Source organism: Psittacula echo, assembly GCF_963264785.1.
Source record: "Psittacula echo genome assembly, chromosome: 1".
In the NCBI taxonomy this organism is placed as follows: domain Eukaryota; kingdom Metazoa; phylum Chordata; class Aves; order Psittaciformes; family Psittacidae; genus Psittacula; species Psittacula echo.
The window spans coordinates 163,433,702-163,454,269 of NC_137735.1; the positions used below are offsets into that span (position 1 = coordinate 163,433,702).

Sequence of the window (20,568 nt, forward strand, 5' to 3'; positions counted from 1 at the left end):
CAGTGTTTTTCCCTGGAGTTGTTAAGCCTGCTTTGCTATTTTTAGGAGTTCTGTTCCCTAATAATCCCCCAAATCAGCCTGAAGCGGTTTCAAAACAGAGCTCAGAGTAAATCTGACACAACTTGTACGTCAAGGATGTTGCTCTACGCACTCCATGATCCTCTGCCACCTGCTCTTCACAGCTCCTTCCTCCACAAAGAATTCTCTCCTCATGGCATGGGGACTCACCACTGCCATGCCATTAGTGCATAAGTGTACCACACCTCCAGGTCTACCAAGAGGTTTGTAGACCATCTGGATGTATACAGGGAGTATCTGCACATGCACCTCTGTATGAAGCAGAAACAGCAATTTCTTGCCATGGATTTTGAAGCTCTACTTGCAAATGACTCCTTCCACAGGGACATGATATCTGTCTTGTACTAGTGGGGTTCATGGTAAAACTTGACGGCCTATTTCGACTAGCAATGCACTGACATTCGTTCGGATTGTGAGGAGCTGTAACTGGCTAAAAACCTGGTTTAAGAGACCGGAGGAAAAGAATCATTCCAAAGTCATGTTTTAATTTACCTCTTTGTCGAACAGCTCGAAGAGGGGACTGATTCAAACAGCTTCTGGTATTTTTGTCTTCCAGATTCTGAGGACAAACCTGTTGATGATGAATTGTTCCAGAAGTACACAGAGAAAATTGTACCTTGTGGAGGCTGTTTTGTCTGAGGTACAGCACATCTGTGTCCCTCCCTGGCATCAGCTGATATTCTGGTACCTTGTACCCATCAGAGCTTTCCTGCTGGAAGCTTTCCGAAGCTTCTGAAATGAAAAAGATCAGTTTATTGTGCATACATAATGGGATGTTTCACCCGTGGGAAACCAGAGAATCACAGAAGGGTTTGGGTTGGAAGGGACTTTCAAAGCTCATTTAGTTCCAGCCTCCTGCAATGAGCAGGGACATCTTCAACTAGACCTGGTTGCCCAGAGCCACATCCAGCCTGGCCTTGAGTGTCCCCAGGGGTGGGGCATCCAGCACCTCTCTGGGCAACCTGTGCCAATTCTTCCTCACATCCAGCCTGAATCTCCCCTCTTTTAGTGTAAGACCGTGACCCCTCATCCTGTCACAACAGGCCCTGCTAAAAAGTCTCTCTCCATCTTTCTTGTAGACCCCTTTTAAGAACTGAAAGACCACACAACGAGATCTCCCCTTAAGGAGCCTTCTGTCCTCCAGGTTGAACAGCCCCAACTCTCTCAGCCTGGCTTCGTTTGAGGGCTGTTTGCTTGTTCCAGAGGAACGTCTCTAACTCGGTAGCTCTTTTCAGTCCAGCTAAGCAAAGCACAGAAAGAAAGAGACCTGTGAAGCACCATCATCAGCGTAGCAAATTCTAACAGTGGTAGTTCGTCATGTCATTCATTTCATCCCAGGTGACCCAAGTGTCTTTTCTTACCTGTATATGTGAAGCCACCGCAGACCTTCTGATCATACTGAATTCCATCCGGGGAGGCTTTGACTGTTTCTTGCACGTTGTCGATTTGAAGATGACAGAATTGTTTGGTGAGAAGACCTTTAATGGAAGATGTTGGGAAAGTTGGGCCTTTCATAAAACCCAAGTAAAACTTGAGTCAGAATCTCCCAAGTTCAGTGTATTGATTTTCTCGTGAAAGTTCAAGAGCTGTGTTTCATTGCAGGCTGAAACTCATCTCAACTCCTCGTGACCAGCTGAGCAAGAGAGATGGGATTTGATGCTATCCGAGGTGTAATTCCACAGTTCATGTCTTTTGCTAGTGCCAGCTTAATAAGTTTCTGCCTACTCCCAGCCATTCATTTCCAGCTCAGCAGCAATGCGGTTCTGTCTCTTCCCTGCCTGTGTGGAAAACCAGATGACTGCAAATAGCCTCAGTCAAGCAAAGAAGCACTTGTGAGGTTTTTCTTTTGAGTTAGAATGATTTGGATGACCTTGCGCACGGCACAGCCCATGGGCAGTTGTGTCAGTAGAACTGAAGGTGACACTAACTGCAGCATCAGAGGCAGCAGCGAATGCTGGAGGGTGTCCCAGTGTTAAGTGATGTTGCTGTCAACAACAGGGACCATGCCCTGGATGAAGGGGTTTCACTATCCACAGTCTTATTTATTGAACTACTGCTTTTCATTTCATTTCGTTTTATTAAGAAGGATTAACATCTTGCTTGGGCAGGTTTGGTGGGGGGGTTTTCTCCTTCAGGAGATAAGCCAGGTCTATGAGCAGTCAGTCAGCTTTGTGGACAGCCATGAATGTCAATAAAGTCCTGGCAAACACAGGAGGTATTTATTCAGCCTTGCAAATTAAAAACACTTTTTCTGCTTGTTTAGTGAAGGGAACAACAGAAAAAAACCCAGACAAATTACAGAGCGGATGAGCTCTTGATAGTTGGAATTCATTAAGCTGGTGGTGAAAACGCTGGTGCAGAAAACTAAAGGATGAAGCAGCTTTTCCCCAATAGCTGTGGTTTTAAGTTGAAGCTGAAAATGACCAAGCAAAGAAATCCCTTAAAGACATCCATAGCTGACTTCACAGCCTCCGTTTCTGTCTTGATAGGCAGTTCTTCCTCACTGCAGTCAGTATTAATTGCTTTTTTCAGCTGACAGATAATATCTCAATGGCTCCTCCATCTTCATCATGCTATTGGGTGTCTGCAGCAGCTCATAAATGAGATACATGGTTCAGCAGGATGTTCACACAGGCACTTCCCATGCTAGAGCCATGGCCCTGAAGCAGAGGCTCTCTGCAGAGATGTCAATCTGTCATCTCCCCTTGGCTCCACGTGTTACTAAAGGAGAAGAAAAAGGAATTTCAGGAGTTACAGTAAGTGGAGTGGTTTGTCAGACATCACCTACTCGCGGGCTATTGTCAGCAAATTACAAGCTGACTGGGTCTTTTAGCCTGTCAGAGATGGATTGTAAAGCTGTCATAAGTAAAGCTCTAACAAAACCCATTTAGGCAGTTCCTGTTACGGCAGAGCATGGAAAGGAAGCGGTAAGACTTCACTTTCTATGGGTTTCCTACAGGATCGTTAAGTCCCGTTGGGAGTCTTTCTACGTTGTGACCAATAGATGTTCTCTGTGATTAGCCCGGATTAACATGATAAAGTGCCTGCAGTTGTCATTTGCAGTTAAAGATGGGATTGCAGTTAGACATTATTCCGAGTGCTAAACAGCAGGGATTCATCCCTGGAAGTGAGAGGGTTGGTTACCTGGTAGGCGTTTGCAGGCAGCAAAACCACCTGTGAATCATGAGAATTATTCAACAGCAAAACGAAGCCATCGTAAACTCTAATCTCACAGTGGTTTAATCACAGATAAAACTTGACTCGTGTAAGTAATCCCATCAATGTCAAATAAAAACATGTGAATTATGAAGTATTTAAGATTAGGGCTTAAGTCACTGCCATGTCATCTCTGGAAGATGGCAGAGCACTGTTAGATGTAACTACAGGCACACAAATGTAATTGGGAGCAAAAACTTGTATCTGAGTGTCCTGGGTTTATGAATTCTTGCTGTTTCCCAAGCTCTTACGTAAATATAAAGACATTATCTCCTCTGTTCCTCTTCTTCCCTTCCAGTTAAACAAGAAAATTGCTCTCCGCTTTTGTCATCATTAAATGAAGGAAGGACAGAGCAGTTCAAGATCTGAATTCATCTTCTAAGACTTCCAGGACCTAATTAGGAGGAGGCATCTCAGAGAAGTACAATAGCTCTCTATCTGCAGTTCATTTGCTTTTCCAATTTAGAAATGACAGTTTACAGCCCTAATGTGAGAGTGTTTCTCATTATCTGTGTTTTAGAAACATGCAGAGTTATTACAAGTTTTGAAAGAAGCTTTCTTCAAAAGTGCAAATGATATTAAACGGAAGGATTTGCTCCCTGCATAGTCAGAGATGCTGTTGTCTGCACCCCTTCTCGGGCTAGTGGCAAAGACAGATCCGTACAGCGGGACCCTGGCTTCAGATCCAATGTGGCCCACGAATGCAGCTGCACAGGAGCAGATGGAGCAGCATGATTTAGCCTTGTCTTGTCCAGAGAAGATGCTGGCAGGGAAGTGTCGTTGCTTTCCTGGTTTCCCAGATGGATCTCAGGTTTCTTGGATGTTGTCATGAAGATTTTCTTGGAGAGGCGTGTGGTAGCTGTGCTGTTGACAGATACCCTCATGGGAACTGTCCACACTAGTTTGAGATCTCTCTCCTCTATCTTCAGCCATCTAGCAGTTGGGTTTCTAGTCTAAGCTGGTTGGTTTTACTCTCATTGTGCTAAATGGAAAGGGAAATGCAGCTCTGGAGCTAATGAAACCTCCAGAGTTAGGTTTTTCACGTGGTTTCTGCCCCCTGAAGAGAAGGAGTTTGAGGATGTTTGGCTGTCTTTAGGAGACCACAGATGGGTTCATCTTGGGTGATGGTTGTAATCAACTAAAATCAGCCTTCACAGGACTTCCAGGGGCAGGTACAGTGCAATCAGCTAAAATCAGCTTCCACAGGACTTCCAGGAGCAGGTACAGTGCACACTGAGCGTAAGAGGGAAAAAGTAAGGCGCTTCACTCTTCTTGAGCACGCTCCAGCAAGGTAAAGTGTGAGGCTATTGAATGGCTGGAGGAAACAGTTCAGTCCTGCCCGCACTTTAAAGCTGCTTTATTTTAACCACACCAAAGCATTAGTGTTCCTTGTGGCATATTCCCAGCGAGCTGTCTGCTGGGGACAGAGCCTGGGAGATGGGCACGAGCACAGCTCAGCCCTGCTGCTCCCAGCCAAGCTGCTTCCTGACTGCTCGGCTCCACACAGACACTTTCTGGACAGAATAGCTGCAGACTAAATACAGTGCTGATGTGGCCTGGCATGGTCAGAGCTCTTCCAGTAACTGAAGGGACTGCCTGTGTTCAGAGGCTCAGCCTACTCGGTTTGGTTGTTTTCCTTCAAGCAGTGGTGTTGGACACCCTCCTGGGGCACGTGGTCTCCTTGTGCCTCCGCTCTGCCGTGGTGACACACACTGTGCCTGTTGCACAGCGCTGCTCCCGGCGCTGTGTTCCTCGCTGGGAGGCTGGGATGTACAGGACATGTCACCCTGAGCCCCGCAGCCTGCGCAAACACTGGGCACTGGATGCTATCGGGGTGTGTTTGTGCTGCCAGCTCAGATGAGGAGTCGCAGGGAGGTTATCCACAAGAAAAATACATCTGTTTGAAGGGAGCACATTGTTTCAGTAGCAGACTTCCAGGAAAAAAGCCTGTGTCAGACTTCTTGGAAGTGGTGCTGGGACCAGGTGGTAAGTGCCAGATCTGGAGAGTCTGCAGCTAATGCAATCCCTAACGTTAGGCTTTGGGCACATGCTTTTCTCTCACGTTGCAAATACCACCTCGGTGAGAAGAGGCAGGTGGGCTGTTTGCAGCCTCTCTGCCTGGCCCTGAGGATGAATATTCAACATCTCAGCATTAACATGGAGCTCCTGTCACACGCTGCTGCTTTTAAAAATAAGCTGTGTTAACATCTTGCAGGAGACCTTTCACACGTCGTTTCGCTGTCACTAGAGGGAGTTGGGAGCCGGGCTTCCCGAATGGATTTGTCTGGCGGTGGGCAGAGCTCAGCAGACGCAGCGTGTTAATAGAAGACAGTAATAAAAGTGGGATGAAGGTCCTGCTTTTCTGGTGAGGCGCTTGTACGTGTTGTCCAAGCTTGTCTGACTAAAGGCTTCAGAGCCACGCTGCTGCAAGCAATTCTATTCCTGTTGGTAGCACTGTAATAGAAAACAGAAATAATGACTCAAACCAAAATCAAGGGTAAAAATAAGGAAGAAAGCATCAACTACTTAGTAGGAAGAATAAAAACCCCAACACAGATAGGTATTCTTCTGTGGCGTTTCCAATTTATTGTTTCAGGAATATCATCCCAGCTGGAAATAAGCTCCCTCAGGAAGCTGGTTTCATATGGTGGTTTAGATTTAACTATTCATTGTCTAGCACCATTTGAAATCAGTGTTCTTGGAGGAAGAATGCCTGCCTTCCTCAGCCAAAGGGATCCTCAGAGGCCTTGATGGGAAAGAAGAGGAGATGAAGATCTTCCTTGTGTGCTTCTGCTGTGACAATTGGCTCCACCGCCAAGCTACGTTCCTCAGCAGGCTGGGCCTGCAGGGTCTATGGCCATGGTGACCTTCAGGAGAGCAATGCAATGCATGCTTTGAATCTCTGCTGTAATACTGCTGGGCATCAGCCTGTTCATAGTGTTTGTAGGTGGTTAGCCATAGCTTTGGGAATGGGGAAGGGCTTACAAGACATGAACAGTGCGAGGAAGTGTAATACACAATTGCAACACAGGGCTGAAGATGTTAATGCAAATGTTAATGTAAATCTAATACCAACACTACGGGGAGGGATAAGGAAGAGAACTTTATTTGCTCCACTTGCTTTTCAACTCAAAACCTGTTTCAGCCTTACATAGATCATTTTCTGTTAGTTCTTTACCTCCCTTATAAATACCTTGTACTTGTATCATACAAAACACACAATAGAATTTAAAGCAGATGATGTTAAATTTAAGCACTAGAGATCTGGATGCTCTCGACATCGGTGCTGCGTGTTTGCTTTCTCATTGTGGCTTGTTTGGCAGATCTGAATGTGCTTATTTATGTTGTGTGACTCAACTTACCAGTATTGAGACTGGATATGCTCACTGTAGTTGATGCAAATGGCCAGCACCAGCACGTGTGAGAACTGGACCGTAAATGGTTTGTCATGGTGTCCATGTTTCAGATTGGCTTTACCCTATTAAAGCTGTGTGTAGCTAATGATTGATGTTGAAAGTTTTCACTTTCTAAACCTTTGTTTTACCAGTGTTTGTAATACTCTTTAGTGAATGATGCCACAGAGGTAATTCATCAACACTTCAAAGTATTTGGGGAACCTCCAGTGTAAAACACTATCCAGCATTTTAACTCTTCCTCCTTGCAGATCTCAGTAACCCCTTTAGAGGATGACTGATTTCTTTTGGTGTTCAGAGTCAATAATATTTTCTAGCACCATTTGAAATCGGTTATAGTGATTGGGGAATTGCTCCTTGTGACTTTTATACATCAGGCTCCAGAGGCAATCTTTAATAGGACTGAAAACAGTGTATTTCTTCAGTGAACTGAGTTGCTCAATGCAGAAATACTACTTGTTAAGGTGCTTTTATATAGCTGGAGGTTTTTCCTATGAGAAAAGACAATCTTCAGTAGACAGAGTATGTAAAGCATGTAACACAAGGTCTTGATTTAGATTGTCTGTCTAAAGGTGGAATGGTTTGGAAAGCCACACAGGACTGAGAGTGAAGGTAAAGGGAGGTGGTTTTCCCAATGAGAATTATCAGTGTGAACTGAAAAGAAAACAAACTCACCCTGTTGGTTTAATGATCCATCCATGAGGTATGAGGAAATACAAAGATGGCAACAGGAAACTTTCCCATCTCCTGTTACTGTTCTCTGGACACCCTGAAAGTGAGATCTTGCGAAAGGTTTCATTGCCAGCCTGAGAGCTTTTTGCACTCTCCTCTCTTACGCCCTTCACAGTGTGAGCCACACAACACCAGAGTCATCTTCCCAAGGCCTTCCTAAGAAGTTTCCTCTGGAATTTCAGCTCTTCAAACACAACTGGCCATGGATGGGGTGTCAAAGTGTGGGTCGTGTCCCCAGTTGCAGCAGGATCTCATTACCCATGAAGATCGCTCTGGAAACTCATCCTTTGACCAGCTTGTCATACTCCATTCAGCTTTCTGGGAGCTAATAACAGAGACCAACCTGCAGCAAAGCATCCCTCTAGCAGGGGCTATTTTCCTAGATGTACTGCTGAAAACAAACTGGTGATTGGACTTTCTCCAGTGTTCCATGTGGGGCAACTCAGAACTAGGTACAGGCTGGAAAAAACGAGCAGCTTTTGAGCATTTTGGGGTATTTCTAAGGTTGTGGCTGGCTATTGGCAGCAAATCTGTCTTTCTCTTCCCCTCTCCTCTGTCTCTTCACTGGTATATAGAATCATAGAATGGCTTGGGTCGGTGAGGACCTTAAGATCATCCAGTTCCAACCCCCTGCCATGGGCAGGGACACCTCACACTAAACCATGGCACCCAAGGCTCTGTCCAGCCTGGCCTTGAACACTGCCAGGGATGCTCCCATTAGTTGTGTATCTGTTTAACTAAGAAGGGATCAGGTAATCACCAACCAAAAGGGTCTTCATGTGGAAAGCACAGGGCCTCCTCCTAAGTCTCTCACTTCCATCCATTTCTGAAATCCACCCTCAGGATCTGTCTGCCTTTTATAGGTCTAGCTCTGGGAAGTGGGTAGCACTGTGTTTAGTACAAAAGGCTGTAGGTTAGCCCTTAATCTAGACATGATGAAAATACTGCAAATACAGCATGCCTGGCAGGATGTGTTTTTGCAGAGTGATGCAGAGAGCTGACACCTGCCCACACACATATTTTAGGGGGTTTGGTCTTGTCGAGGTTAAGAGCTATACATAGTATTAGAAATACACGTGGTGCTTAAGTAGCTCCCATACAGACCACTGCTTAAATGGTTTCTTGTGTGAAGAGCCAGTTACAAAGTGACCCCATACCACCAGCTTACTGAAACTGCAGTTACTGACAGGTAAGAGGGGTTTAAGCTGTAGTAATGTTCTCTCTTTGTGCCATATAGCAAGGAACAATGGAGCTGCCAAGTGCTTGGATGTTGTGAAAGGCTTCTCAGACGTGAGTACTGTTGCTTGTGCATCCCTGTGCTTAGAGGATTTTGTCCTGTTCCAGGTCGAATCTTTCATGCAGCAACAGGGGAAAGAAAGGAGAGAATGTGGGAAAGGAGGAAAAGTGCTTCATGAACACAAATGTTTCAGTGTAAAAGAGGGATGTGGAGCTGTTGGAGCGAGGCCAGAGGAGGCCATGGAGATGCTGCGAGGGCTGGAGCAGCTCTGCTCTGGAGCCAGGCTGAGAGAGCTGGGCTGGGTCAGCCTGGAGAAGAGAAGGCTCCTGAAGGGGAGACCTTAGAGCAGCTCCAGTGCCTAAAGGGGCTGCAGGAAACCTGGAGAGGGGCTTGGGACAAGGGCCTATAGGGACAGGCCAAGGGGAACAGCTTTAACCTGCCAGAGGGGAGACTGAGATGAGCTCTTAGGCAGAAGCTCTTCCCTGTGAGGGTGCTGAGGCGCTGGCACAGGGTGCCCAGAGAAGCTGTGGCTGCCCCATCCCTGGCAGTGTTCAAGGCCAGGTTGGACACAGGGGCTTGGAGCAAGCTGCTCCAGTGGAAGGTGTCCCTGCCCGTGGCAGGGGTTGGAACTGGATGAGCTTTAAGGTCCCTTCCAACACAAACCAGTCTGGGATTCTGTGATACGTATTTATGAGGAGGAGAAAAGCAGAGGTAATGGGTTGCTCATTTTGATCCTGTTTGCTCCCAGCTCTTGGTCTTTTCAAAGCTACCAAAAGACATTCACAGAGCAGGTTTGGATGCAGGGCATTGGTTATGGAAATGGCACCAGCCTCACAATGCTGCTCACATACCACAGTGTTACACTTACCCTGTTTGTTTGCAGGTCCTCGCCATGCTGCCGTTTGATGCCCTGCAGCATCACTGAATGTAACATGCAAGGAGATTGCTTCGTGGTCAGCAGAGTTGGTCGAGTTGCCTGTCTTCTGGAATGATGTGGAATTGAAAAAAATACCTGAACTGAGGCAGAATGGCTGGAAGTCAACTGCTTTCTTCCCCCAGAATCTGTTCTGGACTAACATAAGAGGTTTTTGATGGTGGGATAAGAGGAAGAGAAGGATGGTATATACTGTGAAATCTTTAACACAAAATACTTTGGGAATGTCTTCCAGTGTACCCCTTTGCTATTAATGAGGCATTAAACCAATTTATTTTGCGGTGGAGATCCTAAATGTCAATTGTTCCATTAATTTGTCTGAAACTTGGTGTGAGCTCGCATCATCATATCAAAAAGTCTCGCTTCTCTGGGAGGATGGTCTGTGAAATCCATCATACACTGGGAATCTGGGGAGGCAAATACCCTGCTGATGTTGAATAGGAGCGTGGGATGATGATGATGAACTGCTTTGTCTTCATGGTCAATACATTGAGGGTCAGAACTAACGTGGAGCATCCTTATCCTTACATTGATGACGCATGCAGTGTAACGTGATTACAAAAGAGAGAGCAGGAGGAAATAAGACTATGATATTCCACAAGATGCTTTCTGGTTTGTTCAAGCCTGTTTGGGGCTTGGCAGCCAAAAATAACCTGCTGGGGAGGGAGCTGATATGTCCTCACACACATTTCCAGTGCTGTAATGGGCAGCAGAGGGACAAGGACAGTGGATCCAGGTAGTGTGGCTGAGGCCAGCTGGGGCCTTTGCTAAGGATGAAACAGCAGAGGCTTGTGTTGGCAGAGCTTTGCTGTGCTGTAAAACAGCCTTTAAATTGCTGTGAAAGCTCACAGCAATTTAAAGATGCCTGGAGAGAGCAAATTCTTGCTTGTCTGGGTAATCCTAACAGAAACAGTGCTATGATTTCTAGGTATCTCCTCCAGTAAATAAGATACAGTGAGGGCAATGAAGCAAACAGCAAAACAACCTTAGTTATGCTGCCTGCATACACAAGAGGTTTCCTCTGTGCATGTGTCATTCAAGGCAGCCTGTCCTGTTTGCTGACAAGGGGTTCATCAAACTGGTGGCCCCTGTTCTCCAGCAGTGCCCTTCAGGTGCTGGAAGTGCATCTCCCCTTGAAGCAAGCAGAACTTTAGAGTTCCAGGCATGAAGCTGGACCAGTTACGTGCTGTTGAGCAGGAAAGAGGGTCTTCTGTATGTTCTGCTGTCAGTATAATGATCACAGACCTTTGCCCAGAAGCTATTCCCATTCAGCTCCTTGAAATCAGAGACAACACAGCTTTCCCTATGACTTTCTTGCCCTTGTCTTGCTTTCCTACAACGTATTAAGGTGAGATGTGGAGCTGCCTGCTCTCCTGCCCATATTGCCCCACGGAGTTGTCTTTAAGTGAGGCTTGTATCAGTGCTGCCTTCTCAGCATCATGGTCTGTCTTCTTCCCAAGGTTTCCTCTCTGGAGAACCAGCTGTGGCAGGAGGGGACTTGGCTTTGATGCCGGAAGGTCCAGGAAACCAGTTCCTCCTTGCGTCAAAGAACAGGATTTTAATGGGCACTTGCCACAAAAAGGAGAGGTGAACTTCGGAATCATGAGGATTTGAGGTCAGTATCCCAGTGCTAGCGCTATTAACAGGATTGCTGCAGAGATTGCTTTGAGCTCTGCATTTCAAAGCAATGGCAGTGTTCAAGGCCAGATTGCACAGTCTTGGGTTGCATGGTGCAGTGTGAGGCGTCCCTGGAACTGGATGATCTGAAGTCCCTTTCCAACCCAAACCATGCTATGATTCTATGAACATGTCAAGCCCTGCATCTCTCTCTGCCTGGATGCCAGTCTGTAAAGCCTGACACAGCCTGGAGGAGCTGGCTGTGGTACAGGTTTCCAGGCAATCCATGGCACTGCAGAGCATGGACATCACATGGGGATGGAGAGCATTTCCTTCTGGCATCCTCACTTCTTCAGCTATCATCGCATCACCGCATGAGGGGGAGTTAATGCAAAATGCAGTCAGATTAATATATAATGAATGGTTTGACTTGGAAGATGCTCAAATGCCACTTTGCGGGCTGTGATTCTAAACCAGCCTGGCAGTTGTAAAGCTGTAAGCACAGGTGAGGTGGCCAGTGTTTTAATAGCTTCTGGATGGCCACAAAGGGATTTTCTCCCTTGGATTTTGCCATTATTTAATCATTAGTTTTGCCTGTCCTTCCTGTGGAGCGGACTGGATAGTGTCCCAAATGCTTCTGCATTGCTAGAATTGCCTGGGGCTGACGGGAAATCAGCCCAAGGCATTTCGTTTTGGGCTGAAAGGTGCCAAATCCTCAGAGATCGGAATCTGCTCGAGAAATGCATCAGGGAAAAGTGTATTTCTCAGGAAATTAATGGAAATTATCATGGATTCCCAGGCTTTCAAATAAGCTGTCATGTAAAGACTTTGCAGTGTGAGAGCTGAAATCACAGCTGAAGTGTTCATAATAGGAAGAGAATCATAGAAGCACAAACTAGGTTGGAAAAGACCTTTAAGACCAAGTCCAACCGTTGGCTTTCAGTACATGTGAATGTGCAGATTTCACTGTTCAGCATTCCCATTGGGGAACTTCTAAGGGGAACAATGGTATAAACCCCCCCACTTTGTACTTGAGATTAGCCTGGAAATGTTAAGACACCCAGGAATAACACAATCCAACCTTCCCACGGACGCTACAAGAGCAGGGCTTTGTCACCACGCCAAAACGTTTCCTGGCAATGCTGGAGTTTTTCTGGTGCTGTTGCTGAGCCCAAGATGTTTGAGACCTCTCCTGTGCTCTGCTTTAATGCTCTGATTTCACACAGTTTCAAAATCCAAATCAAAGCTGCTTTTCAGGGTGCTGTTAGTTGCACAGCCTCTGAAGCCATGGGACCAGTTGGCTTATCATAGAATCCCAGACTCATTTGGGTTGGAAGGGACCTTAAAGTTCATCCAGTTCCAACCCCTGCCACGGGCAGGGACACCTTCCACTGGAGCAGCTTGCTCCAAGCCCCTGTGTCCAACCTGGCCTTGAACACTGCCAGGGATGGGGCAGCCACAGCTTCTCTGGGCACCCTGTGCCAGCGCCTCAGCACAAATCACCTATGCTTGAATAGGAGTAACCCGTAGGTAGGTAGGTAGGTAGGTAGGTAGATAGATAGATAGATAGATAGATAGATAGATAGATAGATGGATGCCAGGAATGGGGCAGCCACAGCTTCTCTGGGCAACCTGTGCTAGGTTACTTTTGAATTGCCTACTCTTGCATAGGAGTAACTAGACAGATACATAGATGATGGTTAGATAGATAGATGATGGATAGATGGATAGATAGGTAGATGCCAGTTTTCATTTAGTATTGAACCCACACCGCTGTTTTGCAAATGAAGTTTGGGTTTGCAGTGTCCTTTCAGAGCCTTCAAAAGTCACTTTAACAACAGTAGGAAAGCCAGGGCATCCCTTCGGCTGCAGGGATGCATAGGGCAATGGAGGTGGGAAGTGCTGGGATGAAAGATAGAGGGAGGCTCATACCTAGCTCATACCTAAAGGGGTGCTCCTCAGCTCCCCTTCCCAAGCCATCCCAGCAGACGTGCGATGCTGCCTTTGTCATAGAATCACAGAATCATAGAATAGTTAGGGTTGGAAAGGACCTTAAGATCATCCAGTTCCAACCCCCTGCCATGGGCAGGGACACCTCACACTAAACCATGTCACCCAAGGCCTCATCCAACCTGGCCCTGAACACCACCAAGGATGGAGCATTCACAACCTCCCTGGGCAACCCATTCCAGTGCCTCACCACCCTCACAGTAAAGAATTTCTTCCTTATATGCAATCTAAACTTCCCCTGTTTCAGTTTGAACCCGTTACCCCTTGTCCTGTCACTACAGTCCCTGATGAAGAGTCCCTCCCCAGCATCCTTGTAGGCCCCCTTCAGACACTGGAAGCTGCTCTGAGGTCTCCACGCAGCCTTCTCTTCTCCAGGCTGAACAGCCCCAACTTTCTCAGCCTGTCTCCATACGGGAGCTGCTCCAGCCTCTGATCATCCTTGTGGCCTCCTCTGGACTTGTTCCAACAGTTCCATATCCTTTTTATGTCGAGGACACCAGAACTGCACACAATGCTCCAAGTGAGGTCTCATGAGAGCAGAGTAGAGGGGCAGGATCACCTCCTTGCACCTGCTGGTCACGCTCCTCTTGATGCAGCCCAGGATACGGTTGCTTTCTGGGCTGCGAGCGCACACTGAAGCTGCCTCACGTTCATTTTCTCATTGACCAACACCCCCAAGTCCTTCTCCGCAGGGCTGCTCTGAATCTCTTCTCTGCCCAACCTGTAGCTGTGCCTGGGATTGCTCTGACCCAGGTGTAGGACCTTGCACTTGGCAGGGTTAAACTTCATCAGGTTGGCATCAGCCCACCTCACAAGCGTGTCGAGGTCCCTCTGGATGGCATCCCTTCCCTCCGGCATATCGACCGAACCACACAGCTTGGTGTCATCAGCAAACTTGCTGAGGGCGCACTCAATCCCACTGTCCATGTCGGCGACAAAGCATCCCAGGAAGCATCAGGAGCTGCATGGTTTTGCTTCAGCAGGAGAGGCAGTGGGTGGAGTGGAGCTGGCAGGGATCCCAGGAGCTGTTGGGAAGAGGCTGCTCGCAGGGGGGGAGCAAACTCACCACCCACTTGGGATGAAATCATGGAAGAGACAAACGCGAGTAGAGGCTGGTGAGGAGCAGGAGGTGTTGGCAGTGAAAACGGGGATGAGAGAGGAAGGATGCTGGACTGGGGAGAGGGCAGTTCCTGTGCTGGTGGGTTCAAGGCGGATCTGGATGTCACTGTCACAGACATCACAGCGGTGTAAAGGGAGGAATTTGTCACAGGAAGGTTTGCTTTAGCAGCATAGAGAAGTAGGACTTTGATACATGACCCGTTGGCTGGAGATCCATTAGTCTGTGTCTGCATGCAGGAATGATTGCTCCCAAACAAGCTGCTGCTCCCCCAGTCTAACCTCTGACCAAACTTGGACCAAGGAAGATGCATTCCTGGAACAAGGACGGAGAAAGAGAGAAGATCTCCTCTGGCTTCTTTAAATCAGTGTTTCTAATGGCTGCGGGCAAAGAGAGGCTGCGTTGGCACTCCCCTTACCCAGAGGTGGGTTACCTCACTGCTACCAGCTGGATGGGTGCGTTGTCTCCAACTAAGCAATACTGGTCCTTGCCCAGTACAAACCAGCAAGGAAAAACCAGTGTGGCTGCTTCTTGCACTGTGGGATTAAATATCATCCAGTGTGAACTCAGGGTATTCCCCACCCCCCTGTTATTACCTAATACATGATAAATACACCAGTTATGAGAGCAGCTGTTTAAACCCAATGAGAAACCCTCCAGTGTCAATGTTTTGCACCTGGATTTCTTCCCAAGCTGCAGTTCATCCCACAGCAGTGCTGGAGAGCTCAGGCAGGCAGAGAGCCAGATGAAGGAGGAAACCCAGGGGACCCTTTTGGATGGAGGGGATCCCTTTGGATGCAGGGGACCATTGTGGTCCCCTAGAGCACACCAGCATGGCGGTTTGTCCAGTGCACCCACTGAAGGTGGCCTGAATCCTTTTGTTAGATCCTTTTCTGCTCCTGGAAACATGGGTAAGGACATCACTGCCATGGTCTGGGTTTGAGGAACGGGCATCTCGTCACTCCTCTACTCTAGCCACAATGTCCAAAGCTCCATCCCCTCCGCGAGTACGGAGTTGTGATTGAGGAGACAAACAGCCAAAAACCGAGGGAAAAAAAGGAGAAGACTCATTTCCCAGCTCAGTTTCTTTTCCCAGAAAACCAGATGGATGAATCATTATAACAGCAGCTATGACAAGGGACCAGACAACAGTCTGAGCCCCAGCCCAGCCAAGGCAAGAGGGAAAATGTCCAAGGATTCACCAGCCCTGCCTCCCTCTCTCCCTTCCATATGTGTCTAAAGGAGCAAAGTTCCACAAACCGGGCATGATGCTCTCATGGGGATTTTAACGTTCCTTCACATCCGAGCACGGCAGCAAGGCTGCACCTGAATCCTGTGCTCAGCTCTGGGCCCCTCACTACACGGGAGACATTGAGGTGCTGGAGTGGGGCCAGAGAAGGGCACTGGAGCTGGTGCAGGGCCTGGAGCCCAAGTGTGATGGGGAAGGGCTGAGGGACCTGGGGGGTTCAGTCTGGAGAAGAGAAGGCTCAGGGGGGACCTGATGGCTCCCTACAAGTGCCTGAGAGGAGGATGGAGGCAGGAGGGGCTGGGCTCTGCTCCCAAGGAACAAGAGATGGGACAAGAGGAACCGGCCTCAAGCTGCACCAGGGCAGGTTTAGATGGAGCTGAGGAACAATTCCTGCCCCAGAGGGTGCTCAGGCATTGGAACAGGCTGCCCAGGGCAGGGCTGCAGTCACCGTCCCTGCAAGTGTTCACACACCGTGGAGACGAGGCCTCAGTGCCATGGGTTAGTGGTGGACTTGGCAGTGCTGGGGTAAAGGTTTCACTTTATGAACTTCAGAGTCTTTTCCAACCCAGTTAATTCCATGGTTCTGTAATGAATTCAGTCATACATGGTCAGTGAGGTCCATGTACCATGGTGATGTGGTCAGTGATGATCCCCAACACACCAGAGCTCACAGCCTCACTGCTTTGTTGGTGCATACATTCCAGGCTTTCCTCTGCTGGGAGAGGGTGGTTTGCAATATAGAATCACTGTTAATACAGCAGAGCAGCACTGCATAAATTGCATATTGAAGAAGCATTTAGAAGTTAGGAGACCCCCATCTTTGGGCAGCTCTGTGGGTACCTGTGCTGTGGTGCCGGCCTTACTACATGATGGGAAGTTAGTTATTCCCATGGGATGCTGCCCCGCTCCATGCACGCGATGCTGGTACTCACTTGGAGCGGGTTTTACTTCCCTTCTTCATGCTCATCTCTGCAGCATCCAAGAGCTTTGGCAGAAGCAATTGCTGCCATGACCTTGATTTTGTTTCGTTTCTGAGCAGCTCTGCTGCCATTCCTACTTCTCAAACAAGGAACCGGAGCACTGAGAGGTGGAGGCCGAAGAAGCCATTAATGTCGGGTGCCCAGGTTGAAGTAGGGAGTGCAAGGTACTCGGGACTCAGTGTCGCAAGCACAGATTCCTCTCATGCCTGCCTTTGTGTCCTTCCGCCCACCCTGCTTCATTTAATGCCCTCTCCCAACCCGCCCCTTGGGCACTCTCATTGTGGTTTGTATATTCAGATGCTCTCTTGGGGTTTCAAGTGTTTTGCTCGATGGCTGAAAAGCTGCAGCTGAGCTGCGTTCTGTTCCCTCTCACTGCAAGGTAAACAAGGAGTCAGGGAAGGTCGCTGCAGGTAAAAAGCCACAGGGCTGGGAGGAAAGAACAGGACATCATTAAAGCCGGAATAGACGGGAGCGATGTGGAGATCTCTTCACCTCTCGTACCCCCTGTGACTTCCATGGACCCCATCAGGCAGCGAGGACAGCACAGAGTCTGCATCTCTAACAGCAAACCTGCTTTTAACCTCCACATGGTGCTCCGTGCTCAGCTGTGTGTAGAGGAGATGGAAGCAGAGCCCCGGGAGGGATGGGAATGCAAAGGAAAACCGGCTGTACCATGTGTTATTTGTTGCATTGGGAATAGCTGGTACTTGTGGGATTTGAGTGGATTCCGGGAAAACCCTGAGGGCAAGGCCACAATGCAACGTACGAGATGTTACCAAGCCCCTTTGGGGACCATCAGTGCTGAACACTGTGTGCTGCCGGCTGCCCCAGGCACATCCGTATCCATTCACACAAGGACACAACATGTCCTGGGCTCCCTCCAAGCAGGAGCTGCCAGTGCCAGCACATCCACCTTTTATTTCTGCCCAGAGAGTCCTCTTCCCAGGCAGCCTTTGGGTGACCACATCCTGTGTCCCACATCTGAAAACACTCTCCAGCCTCAGGAGCTGGCGTTCGGCTTGGGCTGAAGAATGCAGTGGGATGTGGATGTACCAGCCTGGCACCAGGGAGGATTTGTTTGTCTGCCTTGTGAACACACAAGGGCTACATCCCAAGTGTAGGACAGGAGATGGGTGAGCTGGGACCTCAGAATCCCCCAGGGATGTGGGGTTGGATAGGAGGGAGCGGGGAAGAGCTTGTGGAATGATGGAGCAATGCCTGCATGGCTCTGAATGGAGCCTTGCACACGTGTCCCAGCTTTTCCTGCTGCTGCAGAGGGTTCCTCTGCTCCTCCTTGCTGCCTCCTTCACCTCTGCAGCTCTGCATCACTGTTGCTGTTGGAAACATCATTATTTCATAAGCAGGCACACAGGAGCGCTTGAGGCTGCAGAGATGATGCGAAAGCAGCTTGAGGGCACTTGGAACCAGGAAAACGGTCGTTTTACATCAAACTCACATGGAAATGTCGGACATCTCGGATCCAGCCTCCCGCCCAGAGCAGGACTGTGCCAGGCTGTCACCCATGACTTGGTCTGGCCAAGTCCTAAATCTCCTAAGGATGGAGGGTGCATCAGCTCGGGGGTGTCTGTCCCAGGGCAGCAGCACCCCGCAGTGAGAGCCTTCCCTGCATCCAACCTCAGCTTCCCGGTTTGCGGCTGATGCCCTTTGTTAGTCTGGCACAATGGGGAGGAGTTTGGCTGTGTCTCTGCAACCACCTTTTGTGTATGTGGAGATTGGGGCTGAAAGAGACCTTAAAGTTCTAAGCTCGGCCTCCTTGCAGGGCTTTCTCCCCCCTGTTACACCCCTTGCTCATAGCAAAAGCACAGGAACTGCCTTTCAGACCCTGCTCTGCCCTCCCAAACCCACGAGCATCCATGCCTGTGGCTGCAGGAGATGAGTCGCTCCACCACAAGCATCTCCCACGAGGCTCAGCCTCATCTCCCATGCTGGTGGCTTTATGTGTATGTGGAGGAGGCCAAATGGCAGCTTTCTCCACTCTGCAGAGCAAACACCCCCAGAATGGTGAACTATTGAGAGATGAAGCTCTGGAGGGAACAGCTGTAGCCCAGGTACCCTGGTATACCCAGGAAAGAGCATCCAGGGCATCATATCCTGCCCTTAGAGTTGGGCTTGGGGTGATGGCATTAGGGCTGTGGCATGGGAAGGAGCTGGAAACACCACTTGTGGTGTTCCTCTTCTATAGCAACCATCCTACATTGCAGTTCATTCACACACAGGTTTGCTGGGGTACATCAGATCCAGGCAGTCTCCAGTTCAACCCACTGGTGTGGTTGTAGCCAAGCAGCGATGGACCACAAGTGACTCCCCTCTGATGTTCCACTGGTGATACCTGTCCTGGTTATACCTGGGATAGAATCCATGTTCTTCCTGGTGGCTGGTGTGGGGCTGTGGTTCGGATTTGGGATCCCAGACTGGTTTGTGTTGGAAGGGACCTTAACGCTCATCCAGCTCCAACCCCTGCCACGGGCAGGGACACCTTCCACTGGAGCAGCTTGCTCCAAGCCCCTGTGTCCAACCTGGCCTTGAACACTGCCAGGGATGGGGCAGCCACAGCTTCTCTGAGCACCCTGTGCCAGTGCCTCATATGAACACTGGTGATAGCACAGGGATGTTTTAGTCACTGCTGACCAGCTTGCACAGAGTCAAGGCCTGTTCTGCTCCTCACCCCACCAGCGAGCAGACCGGGGATGCACAAGGAGGTTGGTGGGGGGGACACAGCCAGGACAGCTGATCCCAAACATCCCAAGGGGTATCCCACACCATAGGGGGTCACACTCAGCCTATAGAGCTGGGGGAAAGCTGCTGAGGGCTGCTGGCTAGGGACTGGCTGGGCATTGGTTGGTGGGTGGTGGGCAATTACATTGGGCATCTCTTTCTTTGTACATTATTATTATTACTATTATTGTTGTTATTATTATTGTTATTATTATCTCTCCTATTAAACTGTCTTTATTTCACTCCTCCCACAAGTTTTCAAAATCCCCACTATCGCTGTGGCCTGTCTGGTTTGGACCCACTTTGGTGCAGCCTCAGTAAGATCTGTGAAGCATCAGGATGGGAAATGAGGATGAAGCTGTAAAACAGCAGCAATTTCACCACTGACATTGGAAGGAAAGAGCTTATAGATGGAAGAATCAGAATCAACTAGGTTGGAAAGGACCTTTAAGACCATCAAGTGAAGGCGTCTGGAAGGAGAGGTAGCAGGGAGCTCACTGACCCCTTCCTTCATGCTGCATGCTTACAATGTAATCACTGATGCTGCTGCTGATGATGATGATGCTGATGATTACAATATTTCCCTTTTCTGTCCCATTCAGCTGACTGGACTTATTCTATTTAAATTATTTTCATAATGAAGATGAACTTCTGGATGCAAATAGGAACCAAGTCTAAGGGAAGCCCCAACCACCCCACACCAAGTCACTCCCAGGAACCCCATCCAGCTCGGTAAGGATGCACAGGGCTGACAAGGCCGAGCTGCCTGTTCAAAGAGGCCCCAGTTTCTCGCTTTGATAGAATAGGAATAGGAAAGTTAATGCTGCAACCTAGCGGAGGGAACCCAGCAGCGCAGGCTCATGGCAGCGCTGATTCAGGCTTGGGAGAGCAGGAGGCGATGCGTTCGTGTCTTGTAGCACGGGATGCTGGACCACAGCAAACCGGGGGGGTGCAGCTGATGCATGCAGGGTTCCACATGTAGGGGCATGGGCTGTGATATATTCAGGGTTTAGAAGGTGTTTGGCTTCGCCCTCACTGATACGTTCATGAAGGGGCTGAAAACATCCTTGTCAGGCACATTAAACCCAGCACAGCACCAATGTGACTGCAAATGGGGCTGCCCTTGGGATCGGGTCTGTGCTCCCAGCTATTTCCTAGTGCCCCAGAGGGAACTGGGATCCTGTTTGCTGGGTGAAATGGGAGGAGAAAGTTACTGGTGTGAGTGAGGTGAATTGCCTGATGTGAGAAG

The 20,568-nt window shown here is 48.8% G+C and overlaps 1 protein-coding gene across 24 annotated transcripts in view; it reads left to right on the top strand.

Moving 5' to 3' along the window:
• Positions 1-19,998, top strand: part of LOC308224887 (uncharacterized protein) — a 153,519-nt gene extending 133,521 nt beyond the window's left edge. For 9 of the 24 annotated variants that reach the window (XM_080625205.1, XM_080625208.1, XM_080625199.1 and 6 more), the window contains 10 exons: positions 635-718; positions 1,417-2,834; positions 3,593-3,715; positions 3,815-5,659; positions 7,555-9,795; positions 11,071-11,225; positions 14,594-14,778; positions 18,821-19,018; positions 19,575-19,801; positions 19,922-19,998. In XM_080625205.1, coding sequence (XP_080481331.1) covers positions 635-718; positions 1,417-1,653 — 321 coding nt within the window. In that variant the 3' untranslated portion in view covers positions 1,654-2,834; positions 3,593-3,715; positions 3,815-5,659; ... (4 more) ...; positions 19,575-19,801; positions 19,922-19,998. The other 15 variants (XR_013957594.1, XR_013957598.1, XR_013957601.1 and 12 more) reach the window with 9 other exon arrangements.
• The last annotated feature ends 570 nt before the right edge of the window (positions 19,999-20,568 follow it).